The sequence below is a fragment of the Nyctereutes procyonoides genome, unplaced genomic scaffold (genome assembly GCF_905146905.1).
Source record: "Nyctereutes procyonoides isolate TBG_1078 unplaced genomic scaffold, NYPRO_anot_genome, whole genome shotgun sequence".
Classification (NCBI taxonomy): domain Eukaryota; kingdom Metazoa; phylum Chordata; class Mammalia; order Carnivora; family Canidae; genus Nyctereutes; species Nyctereutes procyonoides.
In genome coordinates, this window is record NW_026575140.1 from 7,778,308 (window position 1) to 7,797,539 (window position 19,232).

Below are 19,232 nucleotides of genomic sequence, written 5' to 3' on the forward strand. Positions count from 1 at the left end.
TTTTTTTTTTTTTGATGTGACATCTTTTAATCATCTACTGCCCCAGTTTCCCCGATACAGTCCCCCATCTCTCCCCAGAATGGGCCCTTTTAAAGTCCTTTGTTGATGATCTGGGTGAGAGGATGAGGTGGGGGAACTCCATATTCTGAAGTGAGTAAGTCTGATCACTGTCATGGCACTCTAGTCCCTTTGTCCCCTAGGACTCTGGTCCCACTGGACAAACTCTGCCATGTTTCTTAACAAGTATGGATCCATTTGGTCAGTCTGCATTTCTAAGACCTCAGGACAGTGAGGTGTTTCTGGAGGCATTTACTGTTTGTATGCCAGGTAGTTGGGACTCAGGAGTAATGGTCTCCAGAGGGTGGTGTGATTCATGTTGAGGTTGGTGCATCGAAGTGAGGAGGGCCTCACTCTCTGCTATCAGAAGGGGAAAGGAGTCTGGCTTGTTATTGCAGTGCTTGCAAGAAGATGGGAGGCACTGTGTGTAGGAAGGGACCCCAACAGGAGAGGGAGAGATGCCACCTTGAAGGTTAATGCAGAGGACAGGCATATCTGATGCCAAGGGGTCACTGAAAAGAACTGGAGGTAACCTGGTAAGCTAACTCAGCAGTGAGTGACAGATCTGGTGCTGATGGCTGGGTTGTTGGTCTCTTGGGATGGCCGGGTGGTGACAGTGCCCACTCCTCCTTCCCATCCTTTCCCCCTCCAGTGTACCATGACACTCATCTACCTCACTGTGGAAGATGTTTTCCTGCTCATCAACTACTTCAGCTTCAGCTACTGGTTCTTCGTGGGCCTGTCTGTTGCTGGACAGCTCTATCTTCGCTGGAAGGAGCCCGAGCGGCCCCGGCCTCTCAAGGTCAGTGACTCTGGACAGAGTAGGAGGGGTGGGCCATCTCCCCAAGGTGACTCTCTGTACCTTGTTCCCCAATAGCACTTTACCTAATAACTCATCTCCTTCCATTTCAGCTGAGCCTATTTTTCCCCATCATGTTCTGCATATGCTCCTTGTTTCTGGTGATTGTGCCTCTGTTTGGTGACACCATTAATTCCCTTATTGGCATCGCGATTGCCCTCTCTGGGGTTCCTGTCTACTTCGTGGGTGTTTACCTACCTGAGTCCCAGAGGCCAGCCCTTATTCGGAATGTCCTGGGTAAGCTTCTTTGCCCATTACTCATGGGCTGTGTGGATATGTGTGTATGTGTACAGATGTGTGCAGAGGTGGGAGTGGTGGTTAATGGCTTCCCCTATACTAGTGATGTGCTGGAGACCATGAGACTTGGTTGCTCCACATGACTTCTCCCCTTTCGATCTTGACGTGAGCATTTTAGTTCTAACTTTAGAGTCCTATTTTAACCCCAAAGGGGTTAAAACACTCCCTTTGGAAAGTGCAATTCATATGGGAAGATGAGGAGTCATGCATCCTTTTCTGATTGGGCACAAAATGAAGGACAGTGAGGCTTGCTGGGGGCTGGAGGGCGGTAAGAGGCAAAACCTGGCATAGGATGCCCAAGGGACAGATGGGAGGGAGTCACAGATATGCTTTAATCAACTTTGGGGTATTCATACTGAGGTTGTAGCTGTCAGCTTGCTGACTTCTGTTCTCTATTTTCATTTAGCTGCTGTCACCAAAGTCACCCAGCAGCTTTGCTTTTGTGTCCTGACTGAGCTTGATGTAGCTGAAGAGAAAAAGGTTGAGAGGAAAGCTGACTAGAGGCCAGAGGTGATGTCCCTTGAGGCCTGGAAGGCCAGCCAGAGCCACCAAAGTCCAGATGACAAGACTGTGCAGGTCCAACCCTCTTATTCTAAAGGAGCCTGTTGGCCCATATTATATAAGGGGGGCTCAGGGCTGATGGCCTGCTCTGATGGTTACTCTCACTGGTAAGCTATGGGAGGAGACTCAGGGTCTGAGACCAACCTGAAGGTGAGAACTTTATAGAGGGTGGTGGTGGGGAGGGCTTGAAGTCAGGGGAATAGTTGTTTAGTTTTGTTCTTGGTGAACTGGTATAGCTTACCAAACACTCAGCAAACTGCACTGCGGGAGGAGAAAGTGCTAGGTCAATAGCTGTGGCTGGTGGTTCTGAATTTGATATTTGAATCAGGAGCCTCTACAAAGGGGCTGCTTTATGGGAGCCCCTCTGATCAGGTCCAAGCACCTGCCTTTAGAGGCCGGAAATGCTACCATTTCCTTCTCTGACTCAAAATCTTTCCCTGGGAAGACAGTGGTATTTCATTATTTATTGATATTATTTAATCCAGAATACCAGTTCTAACAGAGCATTGGTGTTCATTCATCTACAGGCTGCAATAGGCTGATTGTGTTTAAAAACTCAAAGTACCCCAAACTGAGTCCCTCTGCTCTTAGGAGGTGTCTCTGTGTGGTGGTGGGCCAGCCTCTGACCACAAATTTTTTTGCTTGGTTTTAGCACAATCTTCTATTGAGTCTTAGCTGCAAAGGTGAACTTCAAACATATATATATTTTTTTAAACTCATGTATTGGTTACACTTTAGTTAGTAAGTCACAGATTACACGTACCTGGCTCAAATCAGCAAGGACAAATGAAAAAATTCATGAGTCAGAAGTCTGGTAATACTATTTTGAAGGATAATCCTTTGTTTTACTTGAGACCTTAGGTCTTTGTCTTAGATGACAGAAGGTAGATCTCTGGTTTCTGGTATGAACTTTAAGAGGACATAAACTGTTTTAGAGTTCAAGTGTATTACCTGAATTCTCAGCTGTCAATGGCTTAGAGAACATCTCATGGACCCAAGCAACCAAATAGCTTGTTTCTCTCTGTAAGGGCTGGTTTGAGGGACTGCTGTGCAGACCCACACAAGCCCACTTTGGTGCTAGAAGTGGTCATTTTCCTTTTCCCAAAACCTCACACGAGACTGCATCCTCCTCTTCTGTCCCTGACACTGGGCTTTGTTTATACTCTGAACTGTCTTGGTGTGGATCATCAGGATAATGCATTCCTGTCCTGTCTGCCTCCCCTTGCGGGAGGTCTGGTGGGCCTGCAGTCTCAGGAAGAGCTTGGTACTTATGTGGACTTCTATTTTCTCTCTGTGGAGATCAGAGAAGACCTTGGGGGAAAAACTACTTCAACCTCAATCTGGCTCCTCAGCAGACTGCATGAGTGGAAGCAACTAATTCTGGTGCTCAGGGTGTGCTTTAGCATCCAGGTCAGGCCAGAGCAGGTTTGGCCTAATGGATGTTCCCTCATGGGCAGCTATGGTTGCAGGGGACTGTACAGCTGTCCTGTGAAGCCTCCAGACATTGTCATCCTGGATCCAGAAGAACCTGCTGACTTGGCTAATCCCATGCCTGGACTTCTTATCCTTTCGTTTGAGAACTGGTCAGTGGTAAAGACAGAACTATGAGGCAAGCTGCCTTTCTGATCATCTTTTCCATCAAATGGCCTCCGTCGAAGCCTGGGGAGTAACTTTGGTCATACTTGCTCAATGAAGACAATTTAGGGAAGCATGATCACAGCTGCCTCCAGTTCAGGATACACATGGATGAGAAAATGGGGGGACATTCCTACTGTCACGGGTTGGGGATTTGTACAGCAAATTCCTTCCTGGCAATAGGGAGTCTTGTGCAAAGGCTGACTTGCCTAAACTATGTAAACATGACTCTTGTCTGAGCCAAAATGGCATCTATCCCAGGGATCCTCTGGAGCTAATCCTTTAAGCAGAGTATGCTTGTCTTGAGGATTCCTGACCCAGGTTTTAGCTATCTCCACTGAAGTAAATGACCAGCTAATCCCAGGAACTTGCTGCCCCCCAGTGGCTCCTGGGGGGAAGCATGGGCCTCACACCCTAAGTGCCCCAATGCAAGCTTAGTGAGCCATGTCATCCCCCTCTCATTACTGGATGGCAACCGCATTCTTCCCCTCTGTGCTGGATAGTCTTTACCCAGGAACCGGTTTGTCGGAAGGAAGCCAGAGACGCCCTACAGCACTCAAGCTTCATGGTGGAATTAAATTTCTGCAAGGTCTTTGTTGTTTGTCTCCTTCAATCCTTCTCCTGGTGTGTTAATCCCCTTTTCAGTAGGTACAGTATGTGAAGTTTTCAGTCCTTTAATGTTTGCAAACCTTAATGAGTACATAAACAGCAGTGAGCACATTAAAATGGCATGGAGTGGTTTTTAATCCTTTGTTTCTATGCCTACAGGAGACTAAGATGACTAGTATTAGACATATAAGTTGCTGCCTGTTACTTGCAATACTAAATTGTACCTTTGTGGATAGTCTGTTGGTTTTCTAGCCACAAGAGTAGAGCCTAAGTATGTGTACATACAGAACTTAAACTACTCAAGTAGGTTTAACATGTAGATAGGAACTAATATAGGTGAAGACCTACAAAATGAACACAAAGTGAAAGGAAGAGTAGGGGCAGGATAGAAAAAGAGATACTTATAAGATGTGGGGAGAAGACTTATCCCTGTGGATGTGATAGTGAGTCTGTGCCACACAGCAAGAAGGCACATTTTGAATCACAGGTTCAGTGTATTGTTTTTGTAGACTTGTGCTGCCCAGTATAGTAGCTACTAGCCACATGTAGCTAATAAAAATTTTGATTCTTCAGGTGCATTAATCATAGTTCAAGAGCTGAGACCCATGTGGCTAGTGCCTACCTCTGCACAGTGTAGATATAGAACATATTCATCTTTGAACAGAGTTCTTTGGGACAATATTACATTAGAAGAATAAATGCCAACTCTAAGACATTTGTGGTATGAAAAGAAGTAGGGTCAGGGTTTGCTTATAGGGAATTGAGGTTCTGGTAACAAAATTGGTCACTATTTTCAGTGAATGCTGTGAAGAGTTAACATTTCTCATTGGAAAGCTAAGCTTAGGATATGTTTTCCTTAGTGCAGCCCTGGTGGCGCAGCGGTTTAGCGCCACCTGCAGCCCAGGGCGTGATATGGAGACCCTGGATCGAGTCCCACGTCGGGCTCTCTGCATGGAGCCTGCCTGCTTCTCCCTCTGCCTGTGTCTCTGCCTCTCTCTCTCTCTCTCTCTCTTTCTGCATCTCTATGAATAAATAAATAAAATCTTAAAAAAAAAGGATTTGTTTTCCTTTACCTCACTTTCCTTAAGTCCTTTGTGTCTAAGAGTAATTCTGAAACTTCTGTCTCAGCCTCTCATTTTTGGTGGAGAGTGGAGACAGGAGAGAGGGAGTACAGTGGGAAAACATGTAAAGACATTCAGATTTGGGGTGCCTGGGTGGCTAAGTTGGTTAGGCATCTGACTTTGGCTTGGGTCATGATCCTGGAGTCAAGTCCCGTATCCAGCTCCCAGCTTAGTGGAGAACCTGCTTCTCCCTCTGACCCTACTCCCTCCTCATGCTCTTATTCATTCATAAATACATACATAGAATCTTGAAAAAAAAAAAGGCATTCAGATTTGTTATTATTATTATTTATGATAGTCACAGAGAGAGAGAGAGAGAGAGGCAGAGACATAGGCAGAGGGAGAAGCAGGCCCCATGCACCGAGAGCCCGACGTGGGATTCGATCCCGGGTCTCCAGGATCGCGCCCTGGGCCAAAGGCAGGCGCCAAACCACTGCGCCACCCAGGGATCCTGGCATTCAGATTTAAAGTTTTTAAGTAGGGGTGCTGGGTGGTTCAGTCGGTTAGGTGGCTGACTCCTGACTTCAGCTAAGGTCATGGTTTCAGGGTCCTGGGATCCCCCTGCATTGGGCTGTGCTCAGTGGGGGGGTCTGCTTGAGGCTCTCTTGCTTCTCTCCCTATGGGCCTTCCTCGTACTTATGTTCTAATAAATCTTAAAAAAAAAAAAAGTTTTCCAGGAATTTCTTGCTCCCATATTTAAGTTTTACTAAACACATAGTATCACACTCATACATCCTGTTCTCCCTGGCACTAGTGCCAAAGGAAGACAGCAGTCTTTACAAGCATTATCAGTCAGGAAGCAGGGAGGTAGAGAACCTATTAACTTAAAACCTCTCTCTCAGCGCTCAGGCAGATCCTACTTCCCTCTCCAACGGCCCCCACTATCCAGTCTGTGCTGCTATAAAGGACCCATTGTAGTCCTTCTGGATTCCACCAAAAAAAAAAACAGACTTTTAGTGGAGGCAGTGGCCTGGTGGTATGGGAAAGCTAAATCTTAGTGCTGAGGGAAAGAGGAGCTTCTCTTCTACATATTGGCTTTAGGACAGGAAGAGAATGGGAAAATCCCCAGACTAGGAAGCTTCTTTTTTATGGCATTTCCCCCGATCAGACTGTAGAGTCTTGAAGCAAAGGGGCCGTACTCTTACTGAAAAAGACAATCCTTTAGGGCACGTTTTCACTGGTAGGATGCTGCTATTGGACATGCTTTTTCCTTTTATATGTTAAGCTAGAAAACCCAAGGATGTTACCAGGGTGGATGAAACTACAGTCAGAGCCCTCAAGGGCACATGATTGAACTTCACAGATACCATAGGATCATCAGTCTGAATCCAGGTCATGGGGGCTGTCATAGCCAAACTCCTTCTGCACATCCAAAGGGTATTTGCTCCACATTTGTGGTCTGCTGTTGCCTCTTTCCTCTTCAGTGAAGCTGTCATATTCATCAGAGCCTAGAATGATAACAGGAATGGGTTCTAGATGTTTTGAGTTTCTAGGTGACCACAGTAACCATTTCCCATCTCAAGAAGGTCTGGTTTTTTGTTCTCTATTCTAAAATGCTTGATCAGTAAAGAGAATTTAGAATTTAAAAAAAAAAAAAATCCTTTTTCTACCACCTAAACCAAATCCCTCAACAATACTGGGAGTACTTTTTCATTTCTTTACTACATATAGGATTTCTTTTTGTATAATAGTTGTAGTCATACTGTAAATATAATTTCATATCTGCCCCTATCCTTTTATCATATATATGTATATGTGTATATATATGTATGTATATAACATATATCATAGGTACTTCCCTAATAGAATATTCCATAGTTTAATTAATTGTCCCTCCATTAACCAACAATAAATCCTTTTCGTTGGCACAAAGAACATAATCACTGAAGGAACTGTTTCACCAGAATATCTTTCCTTCCTTTCCCCCAGGTACCATGTCTGTGTTGCATCTTTCCCAAAACATTGTAAACCGATCAACTTCTTTAGAAGTTAGGTAAATGACATGTCAAAATCCTAGCCCCGTTCCTACTGGCAGACCTCTCCAACACCTTGACTGAAGCAGAAGAGACAATGAGTTATGATGTTTCCCTTAATCCCAACCACTGATGTTTTAGTGCAATATTCTCTTGTTTTCTGGAGACAGGATAAGGCTCGATGAGGTAAAGTAACTTACCTAAGACCCACAGATAGGCAATGACAGAACTAAGGATTGGAACCTAGGCCTGACTGACATTAAAACCTCACCAGGGTCCTCTGGAAACACTAGTTCTTGGGGATCCTATAGCTCCAATGGCTTGTGGTTGAGCTGTTGGGAATTCAATGGCAGAGAAGGAAAGCCAGTAAAGATGTACATGTTAACTGTGCACACCTCAGTCTTGGATCTCAACAGTCCCCTCCCATCTAAGGCTGCTACTCATGTACCTCTGGACTCTTCATCTTCATCACTGTTCTCCTCCTCTGGGTACTCGTTACGCCAGTTATTCTCACTGTTCTCATCATCATCATCTTCATAAATATCTTCTGGCTGCTGGTCATCATTCACCTGCACATCTCAACACAAACATAAGCATAAGACAACACCTCTAAGGTTGTGCTGTAGGGGAGGCTATTAGCAGACCAATTTGGAGAAGTCACTTAAGAGCACAGTGTGGATAGGATGCCTGGGTGGCTCAGCGGTTGAGCATCTGCCTTTGGCTCAAGGCGTGATCCTGTGGTCATAAGATCGAGTCCCACTTTGGGCTCCCTACATGGAGCCTTCTTCTCCCTCTACCTCTGTCTGTCTCTCTCCATTTCTCCTGAATAAATCTTTAGAATTATTGTAAGAATAATGATGTTGGGGATCCCTGGGTGGCTGAGCGGTTGAGCGGTCTGCCTTCAGCCCACGGCATGATCCTGGAATCCAGGAATCAAGTCCCACATCACGGTCCCTGCATGGAGCCTGCGTCTCCCTCTGCCTGTGTCTCTGCCTCCCTCTCTCTCTCTCTGTGTCTCTCATGAATAAATAAAATCTTTAAAAAAAAAAAATGATGTTAGGAGGTGTCTGGCTGGCTCAGTCTATAGAGCTGCAACTCTTGATCTTAGGGTTGTGAGTTCAAGCCCCACATTAGGTGTAGAGATTACTTAAAAAGTAAAGGGACGCCTGGGTGGCTCAGCCTTTGGCTCAGGGCATGATCCCAGGATCTGGGACCGAGTCCTGCATTGCACTCCTTGTGGGGAGCCTGCTTGTCCCTCTGCTTGTGTCTCTGCCTTTCTCTCTCTGTTTCTCATGAATAAAGAAATCTTAAAAAAAAAAAGTAAATAAAATTTAAAAACCCTAAACTAATGATATAGGATATTAGCTTTCTTTTTCTTCTTCTTCTTTTTTTTTTAAAGATTATTTATTTATTTATTCCTGTTGCCTGATGCCGGACTCGATCCAAGGTCTCCAGGACCACACCCTGGGCTGAAGATGGCGCCAAACCGCTGAGCCACCCAGTTTGCCCAAGGATGTTCGCTTTCTTAACCCAAGGTTTCCCCCCCTTAAAATAGTTTAAAAAAAAAAAAATCTTTTATTCCCATTTATGTTAAGAATTTTTGGTTTACTGTCCTTATTATAAGCCCCTATATGATTTCCCCCAAAAGTGGGTGTTATAAATGATAAAAATTATATTGCAAACTTTATAAAAGATCTATTAAAAGCAAAAATTATCAATGTAGACTGTCATTTCCAAAATTCCCTGCACTAAATCCAGTTCCTAGAAGGTATTTAGAATAAGTTTTTCCATTTAAGCAAGGACAAAAAGAGCCAAGAACAATCTTGAACACACTGGAGGCAATGTGGAACACAGGGAAGCAAGGCACCCTGACTAGAGAATTGCTTAGGCTACCTCATCCTCATGGGTCTCCTTACCAGGTCCCACTCCTGGCTATAGGGCTGCACAGAGAGGATGTTCTCAATCCATCCTGGAGTAGCCATCTCCAAATAGTAAATGTCATACACATAGTCATCCTTCTGTTCCTCCTGATGCCCGATTCTTGGTCCATCCTCAGATACAGTCAACCGCTCACGGATCAACTCTATGGAATTGCAGAGGATCACATCTGGGTCAGATGTCTGTAAAGAAATCAAAAGATAATATATACATGATCTGAACATTGGTGTTTCAAAAGGAGAAATCTAAGATTTGAGTGAGATTTTAAGTCTCTCTACAGTTGTCTATGTTAGATTCAAGATTCTTCTTTTAAAAAGATATTCTATTTGTTTGAGAGAGAGATAGAGACAGTGACAGAGATAGTGAGCGAGCACAAGCAGGGAGGAGAGGGAAAAGCAGGCTCCCTGCTGAGCAGGGAGCATGCCTTAGGGGTTGATCCCAGGACCTTGAGACCATCACCTGACAGGAAGGCAGATATTTAACTGACTGAGCCATCTGGGTGCCCCTAGATTCAAAATTCTTATCCCTATTTCCTACTAATCTCTTAATTAGCTATGAAATAAAAAAATCAATTATCTCTAAAATAATTGTATAGTTTTTTTTTGTGATAGATAGCTCCCTGCTCTCTTGTGCTTGAACAACATAAGAGAGCACATGGAAAAACTGGCCTGAGAAGATCTCCATTAGGGATCTAGAAGCCCCCAGCAGCACCTCCATGGCTGATCTCTATATGGGTCTGCATTTGTGTGATATAAGGGTCTAAAAGCGATTCCTGGACTCTGATGACTACCACCACCTGGTTTGCCCACAATGATGTCTTTTCTTTAAAAAAGTATTTTATTTATTTATTAGAGAGAGAGAGAAAAAGCATGAACAAGGAGGAGGGGCAGAGGGACAGAAGAAACAGATTCCTTGCTGAGCAGGGAACCCAACACAGGGTTTGATCCCAGGACCCTGATCACAACCTAAGCTGAAGACAGATACTCAATGTCTCTCATGAATAAATAAAATCTTTTTTAAACTTTTGTAATTTTTTAATTAATTAATTAATTATGATAGTCACACACAGAGAGAGAGAGAGAGGCAGAGACATAGGCAGAGGGAGAAGCAGGAGCTTCTCCCGGAGCTGTACCGGGAGCCCGACGTGGGATCTGATCCCGGGTCTCCAGGATCGCGCCCTTGGCCAAAGGCAGGCGCTAAACTGCTGCGCCACCCAGGGATCCCAAAATCTTTTTTTTTTTTTAAGATTTTATTTATTTATTCATAAAGACACACACACAGAGAGAGAGGCAAAGGCACAGGCAGAGGGAGAAGCAGGCTCCATGCAGGGAGCCTGACGTGGGACTCGATCCAGGGTCCCCAGGATCAAACCCCGGGCTGTAGGCGGCGCTAAACCACTGTGCCATGGGGGCTGCCCATAAATAAAATCTTAAAACAAAACAAAACAAAACAACCCTCAAATTTTGAGTCAAGATGCATTAAAAAAAAAAAAAAAGATTTAATCAAGAGAGCCAGCAAGTGCATGTGTGAGCAGGCAAGAGCTGGAGGGAGAGGAAGAGAATATCAAGCAGACTCCTCCTCCAAACATGAAGGCCAGGGTGGGGGTGGGGGACTCAATCCCATGACACTGAGATCATGACCTGAGCCAAAAACAAGGGTCAGACACTCAACCGAGCCACCCAGGCGCCCAATGATGTCCTACTTTTTTTTTTTTTTAAAGGAAAGCTTTTTTTTTTTTAATTTTTATTTATTTATGATAGTCACACAGAGAGAGAGAGAGAGAGAGAGAGAGGCAGAGACACAGGCAGAGGGAGAAGCAGGCTCCATGCACCGGGAGCCCGACGTGGGATTCGATCCTGGGTCTCCAGGATCGCGCCCTGGGCCAAAGACCGGCGCTAAACCACTGCGCCACCCAGGGATCCCTGATGTCCTACTTTTAATCACAAACCAGGAGTGGACTCTCCTATAATCCTCCTGTTAGAACAGCTCAAGATAGATTGACCCAGAATAGAATTGGCCCAGGGAAGATGTACTCCAGTGCCACAGGCTGTGTCATCCAGAGCAGCGCAGGTCAGTTTGGAAACCCGAGGGACATGCTGCAAATGACCCCTCTCAACAGGTTCATCAGAGGAGGTTATGTGGCTCAAACCAGACACCATACTGGGGGGGGGGTGGAAGGGGTGTCCATAGCTAAGGGAGGAAGAAGGAATTAATTCTTCCTTGCTCCAAAGTTAAAAGGAACAAGAGATGTCAATTTTTGTGCATTCTTGACGAACTTCAAAGCTGTTCACAAGCAAAGTTCAACTGGCAAACAGAAAAATGCCAGATATAGAATTTTATACTCAGAAGACAACAAATTAATTTTATTCCAATTACCTTTGTGATGGGGGTAAAATGAGTGATTCCACCCCTGGTTACTTTCCCATATGTTTTCAAATTTTCTATAATGAATATTTTTATAAAAGAAAAATTATTCTTTAGTCTATGTGTGCCTACCCATATTTTCAAGTATACAACGTACAGCACAGTATAAACATATTTAATGTCTCGCCAGTCTTCATGGTTATCACTTTCATGGTGCAGGCAGTTGTGTATGTCAATTTCTCAGACATAATTTTTAGCCTCCATAAAGAATGTTGCAATGAACATGTTTCCTGCATTCGAAAAATGGAGATGAAATACCTACCTCAAAGGGTTTTTGTAAGGATCACATGAGTTAGATTAAAAGAAAACATAACAAATACTTAGCATAGTACTTAATGTACAGCAATTACTCAGTAAACCAACAATAAGCTTTTGTTAATACCATAGCTGTTTGCTTCTGCTGAATTATTTTGCTAGCATAAATCCTGGGGGTAATAAGATCACTAGATAAAAATAAACTGAACTTTTTCACTTCTTAAGATTTTCTATAAAATTGTACTTTACTTGCTTAAAATTTAAATGGTATCAAATTAATGAGAAATATATGTGGCAAAAATGCTGTCACTATTTTAAAATTTCTGTAGATACTTGTTTGGATGGCTTTACGATCCAAACAATAAAAATAAATTTAAGTAGTTTTAGAATAGGCCTCAAGCTATTTTTAGGATTCCCGGTATGTAAAACCATGCTGTTTTCCAAAAGCCTTGCATCAATTTTAAGCACGACAATTGTGTACCATTTTGATCATGGCCTTGCCAGCAGTGCTATCAACAACTTTTACCCTGAGAGTCTAGTAGGCATAAAACCCCAAATTTTCTTTCAGCTTAAACCCATTTTTAAAAAAATAACTACTGAGGGCAAACATTTTTTAAAAATCTGTGATTAATTCTACAGTTGTGGGGACTGTATAGCTCAGTGGTTGAGCATCTGCCTTTGGCTCAGGGCGTGATCTAGAAGTCCCCAGATCAAGTCCCGCACTGGGCTCCCCAAGGGAAGCCTGCTTCTCCCTCTGCCTATGTCTCTGCCTCTCTCTCTCTGCATCTCTCATGAATAAATAAACTTTTTTTTTTTTAATGATAGTCACACACACAGAGAGAGAGAGAGGGGCAGAGACATAGGCAGAGGGAGAAGCAGGCTCCACGCACCGGGAGCCCAATGTGGGATTCGATCCTGGGTCTCCAGGATCGCACCCTGGGCCAAAGGCAGGCGCCAAACCGCTGCGCCACCCAGGGATCCCCCTAAATAAACTCTTTAAAAAAAATTCTACAGTTGTGTTTTTGAACAGCTGTTTGAAAAGATAATCCTGAAAAAAAGGACAATAACTTAGTCTGGCTTACTTTTAATCACAAGCAATGTAAAGAATTCACAAGCAAAATTTGCTACTATACTTTGCCACACTGAATTTTAAAAACATCTGACCTTAGAGATTATCTATAAAATATGAGAAGCATTAAGTATTCTTTAATATTACACATAAGCCACATTAAAATACCTCCCATTAAGCAAAGAGCAACATTTTAGATGCAGGGAATTTTAATTGAATTGGCATAGTTAAGACCAAAAAGATAAAAGTGGACACTGCCAGCTTATCTTCAACCCAGGACTTTTAACAAGTTAACACAACTTGAAACACAGCTGAGTCTTGTTCTATGAAACAGTGAAGGGATTTCCTCATTATTTACATATATGTTAATATGACAAGTTATATGAATTTAAATACGAAACCAATTGAAACCAATCTCCTACAGGTTTAGAGATGGCATTTACCAACTCTGTGAAATGCTGAACATTACTGGGGTGCCTGGTTGGCTCAGTGAGTGGAGCATATGACTCTTGATCTCTGAGTTGTGAGTTCAAGCCCATGTTGGGTGTAGAGATTACTTTAAAAAACTTTTAAAAAGCTGAACATTACTAATTAATTTTTTTAAAGATTTATTTATTCCTGAGAGAAGCAGACATAGGTACAGGGAGAAGCAGGCTCCCTGTGGGGAGCTTTGGACCCAGGACCCTGGGATCATGATCTGAGCCAAAGGCAGACACTCAACCACTTAGCCACCCAGGTGCCCCTAGTCAATTCTAATAAAATCTTTGGAGGGGAAAAACAGTTTAGCGCTTACTGAACAAGAATTACTATCAAAGTTCAAAAAACTGATCCTATTCATTTTTTTTAAAGACTATTTATTTATTTATTCATGAGAGACACACACAGAGAGAGGGAGAGACATAGGCAGAGAGAGAAGCAGGCTCCATGAAGGGAGCCTGATGAGGGACTGGATCCCAGGACTCCAGGATCACATACCCTGGGCTGAAGGCAGATACTCAACGACTGAGCCACCCAGATATCCCATGATCCTATTCATTTTTTTTTAAGACTTTATTTATTTATTCATGATAGTTACAGAGAGAGAGAGAGAGAGAGAGAGAGAGAGAGAGAGAGAGAGAGAGAGAGAGGCAGAGACATAGGCAGAGGGAGAAGCAGGCTCCATGCAGGGAGCCCGACATGGGATTCGATCCCAGGTCTCCAGGATCGCACCCTGGGCCAAAGGCAGGCGCCAAACCGCTGCGCCACCCAGGGATCCCTCATTTTTTAAAAAAGATTTTAATTTATTTGACACCGAGAGAGAACACAAGCAGGGGGAACAGGAGGCAGAGGGAGAGAGAAAAGCAGGCTCTCTGCTGAGCAGGGAGTCTGACGTGGGGCTCGATCCCAGGACCCTCTGATCATAACCTGAGCAGAAGGCAGATGCTTTAATTCACGGAGGCACCCAGCCACTCCAATCCTATTCATTTAACCACAAGCCAATCTTATTTAAATCCGGATTGTGCAAAAGGAATATTCTATTACCCATTCATGGTCTGAATTCTCGTGTATGAGATCAACTTAAATATGGTACACATAAAAAAAGACACTTTTGTTTTGTAATAAATAAGTGGTAGCCAATTAATTACTAACTAGCTTTTTCTGAGATAAGCTATCAAGTCTGCCCTTTCTCTCTTTTTTTTTTTTAAAGATCCCATCCATTTATTCATGTGAGAGAGAGAGAGAGAGAGAGAGAGAGAGAGAGAGGCAGAGACACAGGCAGAGGGAAAAGCAGGCTCCCCATGGGGAGCTCAATACGGGACTCGATCCCAGGACCCTGGGATCACGACCTGAGCCAAAAGCAGACGCTCAACCACAGAGCCACCCAGGAATCCCTCCCGTCTTCTTAAAGTCAGCAAAAATCATTTTTGTTCCAGGGATGTACGTCTTGGGATCATCCAAATACTCCATCAATGTCTTCTCTCCCCAGGTAATGCCTTTGTTCTATTTATTTATTATGTACTTATTTGAGAGAGAGGGAGAGAGCGAGAGCGCTCATGCACAAGCTGGCGGAGAGGCAGAGGGAGAGGAACAAGCAGACTCCCCACTGATCATGATCCAAGCAGGGCTGGATCCCAGGACCCCGTCCATGATCCTGACCTGAGCCAGATGCTCAACTGGCCGAGCCACCTAGTGGCCCTGATATCTTCGTCCTTGTTGGCGTCCTTGTAAGAAAATCCAGGGGCCTGACCTATCTTTTTGCTCAAATAGATCATGGAGATTTGGCCCAGTCTTGTGCTTGCCTTGCCTCTTTTCGACAGTATGGTAAAACTGGGCACACTTCTGAACAAAAATCTTGCCCTTCTCAACATTGCCCATTTTTTTTTTTTTAAAGATTTTATTTATTTATTCATGAGAGACAGAGAGGCAGAGGGAGAAGCAGGCTCCATTGCTGGGAGCCTGATGCAGGACTCCATCCCAGGTCTCCAGGGCCACGCCCTCAGCTGAAGACAGGCGCTAAACCGTTGAGCCACCCAGGGATCCCAACATTGCCCATTTTTAAATTGCTCTTCTGTTGCATGCAAAATGAAGGTGCCCGCTGGCAAGCCAGATGTCCCACTCTCATGTGCAAACATTTTTTTTATGTATTTACAGTTTATATTCCATTTTTGGGAAAAATTTGTGTACACATGCTTCATCAGTTTATATATTAGTTTTTGTTATAAAATTAAACTAGTTATTTGATTCCACTGAAGGCTGATTTACTTTTAAAAGGTATTTTACTTGTAACTCATGAATCAGTCTTCCATTCATTTTGGTAGAAGATGTGGCTATAGTCATCATGCCCAAATTGTTATCCAAGTATACTACCACCATGATTAAATATTTTTTGCTTGATATATTTTCAATCAAAATCAGTTTTTAAACTTCAAGAACTATTGAAAGAAGTGAAGGGTGATGTTAAAAAAATGCTTATTAAGAGAAGACAAACCTTAGGTTGAGAATTTTCTATTTCTATAGTCTTAATACAACGTAGTAGAGTTTGTTTTTTTTTTTTTTTTTTTTGGAACTGAGGTACAAAACAAATTTAGTAAATGTAACAACGGAAAGAACATTGGATTAAATGTGACAAGACTTGCATTCTACACTCGAATCTGCCTCAAACTTGATTCACTACCCAATACTAGTCCTTAACATCCCTTTGGTGAGTTTTTCCATCTGTTCTATCTTTACTGCTCAAAACCCTCCAGTAATTCCCCATCTCAGAGTGAAAGGCAGTATGTTCTTACAAGTGCCTTCAGAGTCTAGCAGGAATCCTCTCCCAAATTCCTTATTATTCTTCCTCAGTTCACTGGGCTCCAGGCACACTGATCTTGAAAACACCAAACTGCTTTTCTCTCAGATATCCACAGTGCCTTGCCATTCACCTCCTCCAAGTTCTCACTCTGTCATTTTCTGAGACCTTTTCTGAAATGGAACCATTCTTTCCCTGCTCTCCTCACCCTCATACAGCCCCTATCACCACCTGACATTGAAGTTAACAGTGTTCTTTCTTCTACCTGAATGTTAAGTCCTCAAAGCTATATCCACAGAACCTAAGAACGTATGTGCCTGGCACATAGTGCGAATTCAGTAAATATTTGTTGAATAAATAACCTAATCTGTTAAACGAGGTTACCAAGGCCGAGAGATCATCCATCAGTAAGGCGAAGCCGTGTGCCTCCTCTTACGTGTGCAGACTTAACGCCCAGACTCTGGGCACTATTGTCCGGGGAAGCCCAGCCCTCCCTCTCTTCCGGGCCGGTACTCACTTTGGAGGAGCCTGCGGTGGCGACGGCTTCTGGGTCGTCTTCTTCCTCGTGGACCAGGTCGAACAGCTGAAAGCTCGCGTCCTCGGCGGCTTCTGGGTTTCCCGGTGGGTCTTCGGACTCCAGGCCACCTGAGGGAATCCCTGAGGATCTGCGGCTAGAAATCACCCGGTAGCGACCCTCCTGCCGGTTCTCCCGAGCCGAAGCGCGGAGGTCGCGGCGGATACGCTGCTGGCTGCCCCGGGAAGGGCGCAGGGCGGCTCGAACGAGCGCCTGGACTGGCTCCTCCTGTAGGAGAGGTCGTAGGGGAGGGAAGCCGGCGTGAGCAGGAGGTTCGTGCAGAGATCAGAGATACAACTTCGCCCCGGCAGCGCCCTAAGATCCCTTCAAACACTGGCTCCATCCCGCCCAATACCTGGGAGCGCACGGTGGCCACCAATTGGAAGACATTATTCTCCGGCCCTCTCTCGGGATCCTCGGGGACTGTCTTTTGGGCCGCCGACTCGACTGCGCTGCTCCGAAGGCGTTTGCAGGAGAGAACAAGGGCTTCGGCCGGCTCTGCGCTGCGCTTCCGCTTCACGCGAAGAACCGCTGTCCTGCCGGCCTCCATAGCGGCATTCGCGGAGCACTGTGGGAACGCGCGGGGTGCGACGGGAGAGCCTTCAAGTTCCGCTTCCGGGACTCGCTGCCGGCACGCTCGGCGGGCGCTGGGCGGTCCCGCCCCTTTTGCCAGCCGCGTCCAGGTGGAGGTGGCCGCGGAAGTGAACGCGACGGTTCCCGCGGAGGGTGAGGTCCTGGGCGTGTTGGGAAGGTGGGGTAGCAGAGTCCCGGGGGCAGCCATCATCTATTTTGAGCCCACGGGCTCTGGCTGACGAACCTGGCGTGGACGTACAGGGCCGCCGGGGATGTGCGTCTCCTCCGGACTCTCCCGCACGGCTCAGAGTTCCTGGGCTGGCAAGAGAACTGGGATACGGTTGGGCCCCGACTCTGCCATTCTGTCGGGTGACCCCCACGGGGACCTTGATTATAGTACTTGGCACCTCCTCTCAGCGAGAGACTCGAACCGCAATCATACGGCGCTCCAACCATCCCACGCTTAGCTGGGCCACGTTTCTTTATTCAGGGAACTGCTAATGGGCTCGCTTTTCCCAGGCACAGAGTTCTGAGTATTTGGGAACCAGTCCATTCACCACACCCTAGCCAGAGCGGCCTTGTAGAAGCATGTACCTGACGACATTTTTGTTCTTAAAACTCTTGAGTGGCTCCCAGGGCATGTAAAACAAAATCCAAACTCCTTTCCGAAGCCCGTATGGCCCAGTGTGATTTGCAGAAGCCCACCCATACTCGATTACTACTTGTGCTTAAAGTGCTTCAGTCACTTTTTTTTAAAGAATGTTTTTAAAATTAAATATTGACTAGGTAAGAAGTAATCATTATTAAAAATGGTGAGGCATAGGGACACCTGGGTGGGTCAGTGGTTGAGTGCCTGCCTTCAGCATGGGGCGTGATCATGGAGTCCCAGGATCGAGTCCCATATCAACCTCCCTGCATGGAGCCTGTTTCTCCCTCTGCCTGTGTCTCTGCCTCTCTCTCTCTCTGTGTGCCTCTCATGAATAAATAAAATCTTTTTTAAAAATGGTAAGGCATAAGGAATGACAGTATCATAAACATCTTTAATCCCACCATCCATTTATAGAATGATGCTATTTTGAAGTCCCCTGTGTGGCCCTCCTTGAATCCAGCCTTTTCCCTTACCTCTTAAGGATAACCACTGTCCTCATTCCCTCATATACTTTTTAGTGTGATTCCTGAAGAATATATTGTTTTTGTTTTGTATAATTATAAATTAATGTCCTATTGTATATATTCTATGATTTGCTTGTTTTTTGGCTTAATATTTCTGGGATTATCCATGTTTGCTTAGAGCAATGATATGTTTGTTTAGATGAAGGTCTTCGTAGTTTGTTTGAATGCTCTTTGTATTTTTCCTTAAATTAAACATTTAATATCCTGAGGCAGTATTGGCGGCACTCTTACCACAACCTCAGTCTGTTTCTCCTTTCCTTTTAGCCTCTGGTTTCCTCTGCTTTATTTCTCTTCTCACCTGCCTTTACCTTGAGGCTGCACCCAGATGCACCTGTGGGGCTCATTTGATTTCCCCCACCCCTTGGAATCACTGAGGACTGCTGCAGTTTCCTGATAGCTTCATGAACTTACATATTACGGTTTTTGATGTTCTATGCTGAATGTAAAATCAAAACTCTTGCTGGAAAGATTAAAATACTGATTAATATTTTCAGTGGCTTTGACACAAGTGTCTATTTCTTGATTTTTTTTTTGTCTTAAAAATTTTTTTTTCTCTACAATTTGGGCAACATGGTGTGAATAGATTTCTGACGATTAGATCTGTCCACAAGAAGTAATCTGGCAAGGCTGCTTTTCTGTGCTAAAACTGAAGAGCTGACTGGCATCATGAAAGTCTTCTGCGGGCGGGCCAATCCGACCACGGGATCTGTGGAGTGGCTGGAGGAGGATGAGCACTATGATTACCACCAGGAGATTGCAAGGTAACAGGGCTGTGTTCACAGTTGGCTGCAGCTGGGTGGGGGCACTCAATCTCCAAGCGGGAGCCCTGGAATCCGATGGGAA

General features: G+C 44.6%; 3 protein-coding genes and 1 pseudogene across 9 annotated transcripts in view; 2 read left to right on the forward strand and 2 right to left on the reverse strand.

The window, feature by feature from the left end:
• The window catches only part of SLC7A6 (solute carrier family 7 member 6), a 36,638-nt gene extending 32,711 nt beyond the window's left edge, over positions 1 to 3,927 (forward strand). For all 5 annotated transcript variants that reach the window (XM_055304995.1, XM_055304998.1, XM_055304996.1 and 2 more), the window contains 3 exons: positions 710 to 859; positions 970 to 1,153; positions 1,620 to 3,927. In XM_055304995.1, coding sequence (XP_055160970.1) covers positions 710 to 859; positions 970 to 1,153; positions 1,620 to 1,714 — 429 coding nt within the window. In that variant the 3' untranslated portion in view covers positions 1,715 to 3,927. The remainder of the gene's footprint in view (positions 1 to 709; positions 860 to 969; positions 1,154 to 1,619) is intronic.
• Positions 3,928 to 4,067: 140 nt separating this feature from the next.
• On the reverse strand, positions 4,068 to 17,274 carry SLC7A6OS (solute carrier family 7 member 6 opposite strand). The gene is made up of 5 exons (XM_055305000.1): positions 16,999 to 17,274; positions 16,587 to 16,871; positions 9,029 to 9,232; positions 7,561 to 7,681; positions 4,068 to 6,587 (listed from the first exon to the last, which is right to left on the reverse strand). Exons 1-5 carry the CDS (start codon positions 17,191 to 17,193, stop codon positions 6,457 to 6,459), a joined length of 936 nt encoding a protein of 311 aa, XP_055160975.1. The 5' UTR covers positions 17,194 to 17,274; the 3' UTR covers positions 4,068 to 6,456.
• LOC129496742 (cytochrome c-like) lies at positions 14,427 to 15,153 on the reverse strand (annotated as a pseudogene).
• Positions 17,261 to 19,232, forward strand: part of PRMT7 (protein arginine methyltransferase 7) — a 41,120-nt gene continuing 39,148 nt past the window's right edge. For all 3 annotated transcript variants that reach the window (XR_008661831.1, XM_055304991.1, XM_055304992.1), the window contains exons 1-2: positions 17,261 to 17,369; positions 18,973 to 19,150. Coding sequence is in view for 2 of the 3 variants with exons in the window: in XM_055304991.1 (XP_055160966.1) it covers positions 19,056 to 19,150 (95 nt within the window). In the remaining variant the exon portion in view is untranslated. The remainder of the gene's footprint in view (positions 17,370 to 18,972; positions 19,151 to 19,232) is intronic.

Coding starts and splice junctions, on each gene's coding strand:
- SLC7A6OS (XM_055305000.1), bottom strand. CDS start 17,193: ATGGAGGCCGGCAGGACAGCGGTTCTTCGCGTGAAGCGGAAGCGCAGC. Junction 16,872..16,998: donor TGGCCACCGTGCGCTCCCAG/GTATTGGGCGGG, acceptor CCTCTCCTACAG/GAGGAGCCAGTCCAGGCGCT. Junction 9,233..16,586: donor CCACCGCAGGCTCCTCCAAA/GTGAGTACCGGC, acceptor ATTTCTTTACAG/ACATCTGACCCAGATGTGAT.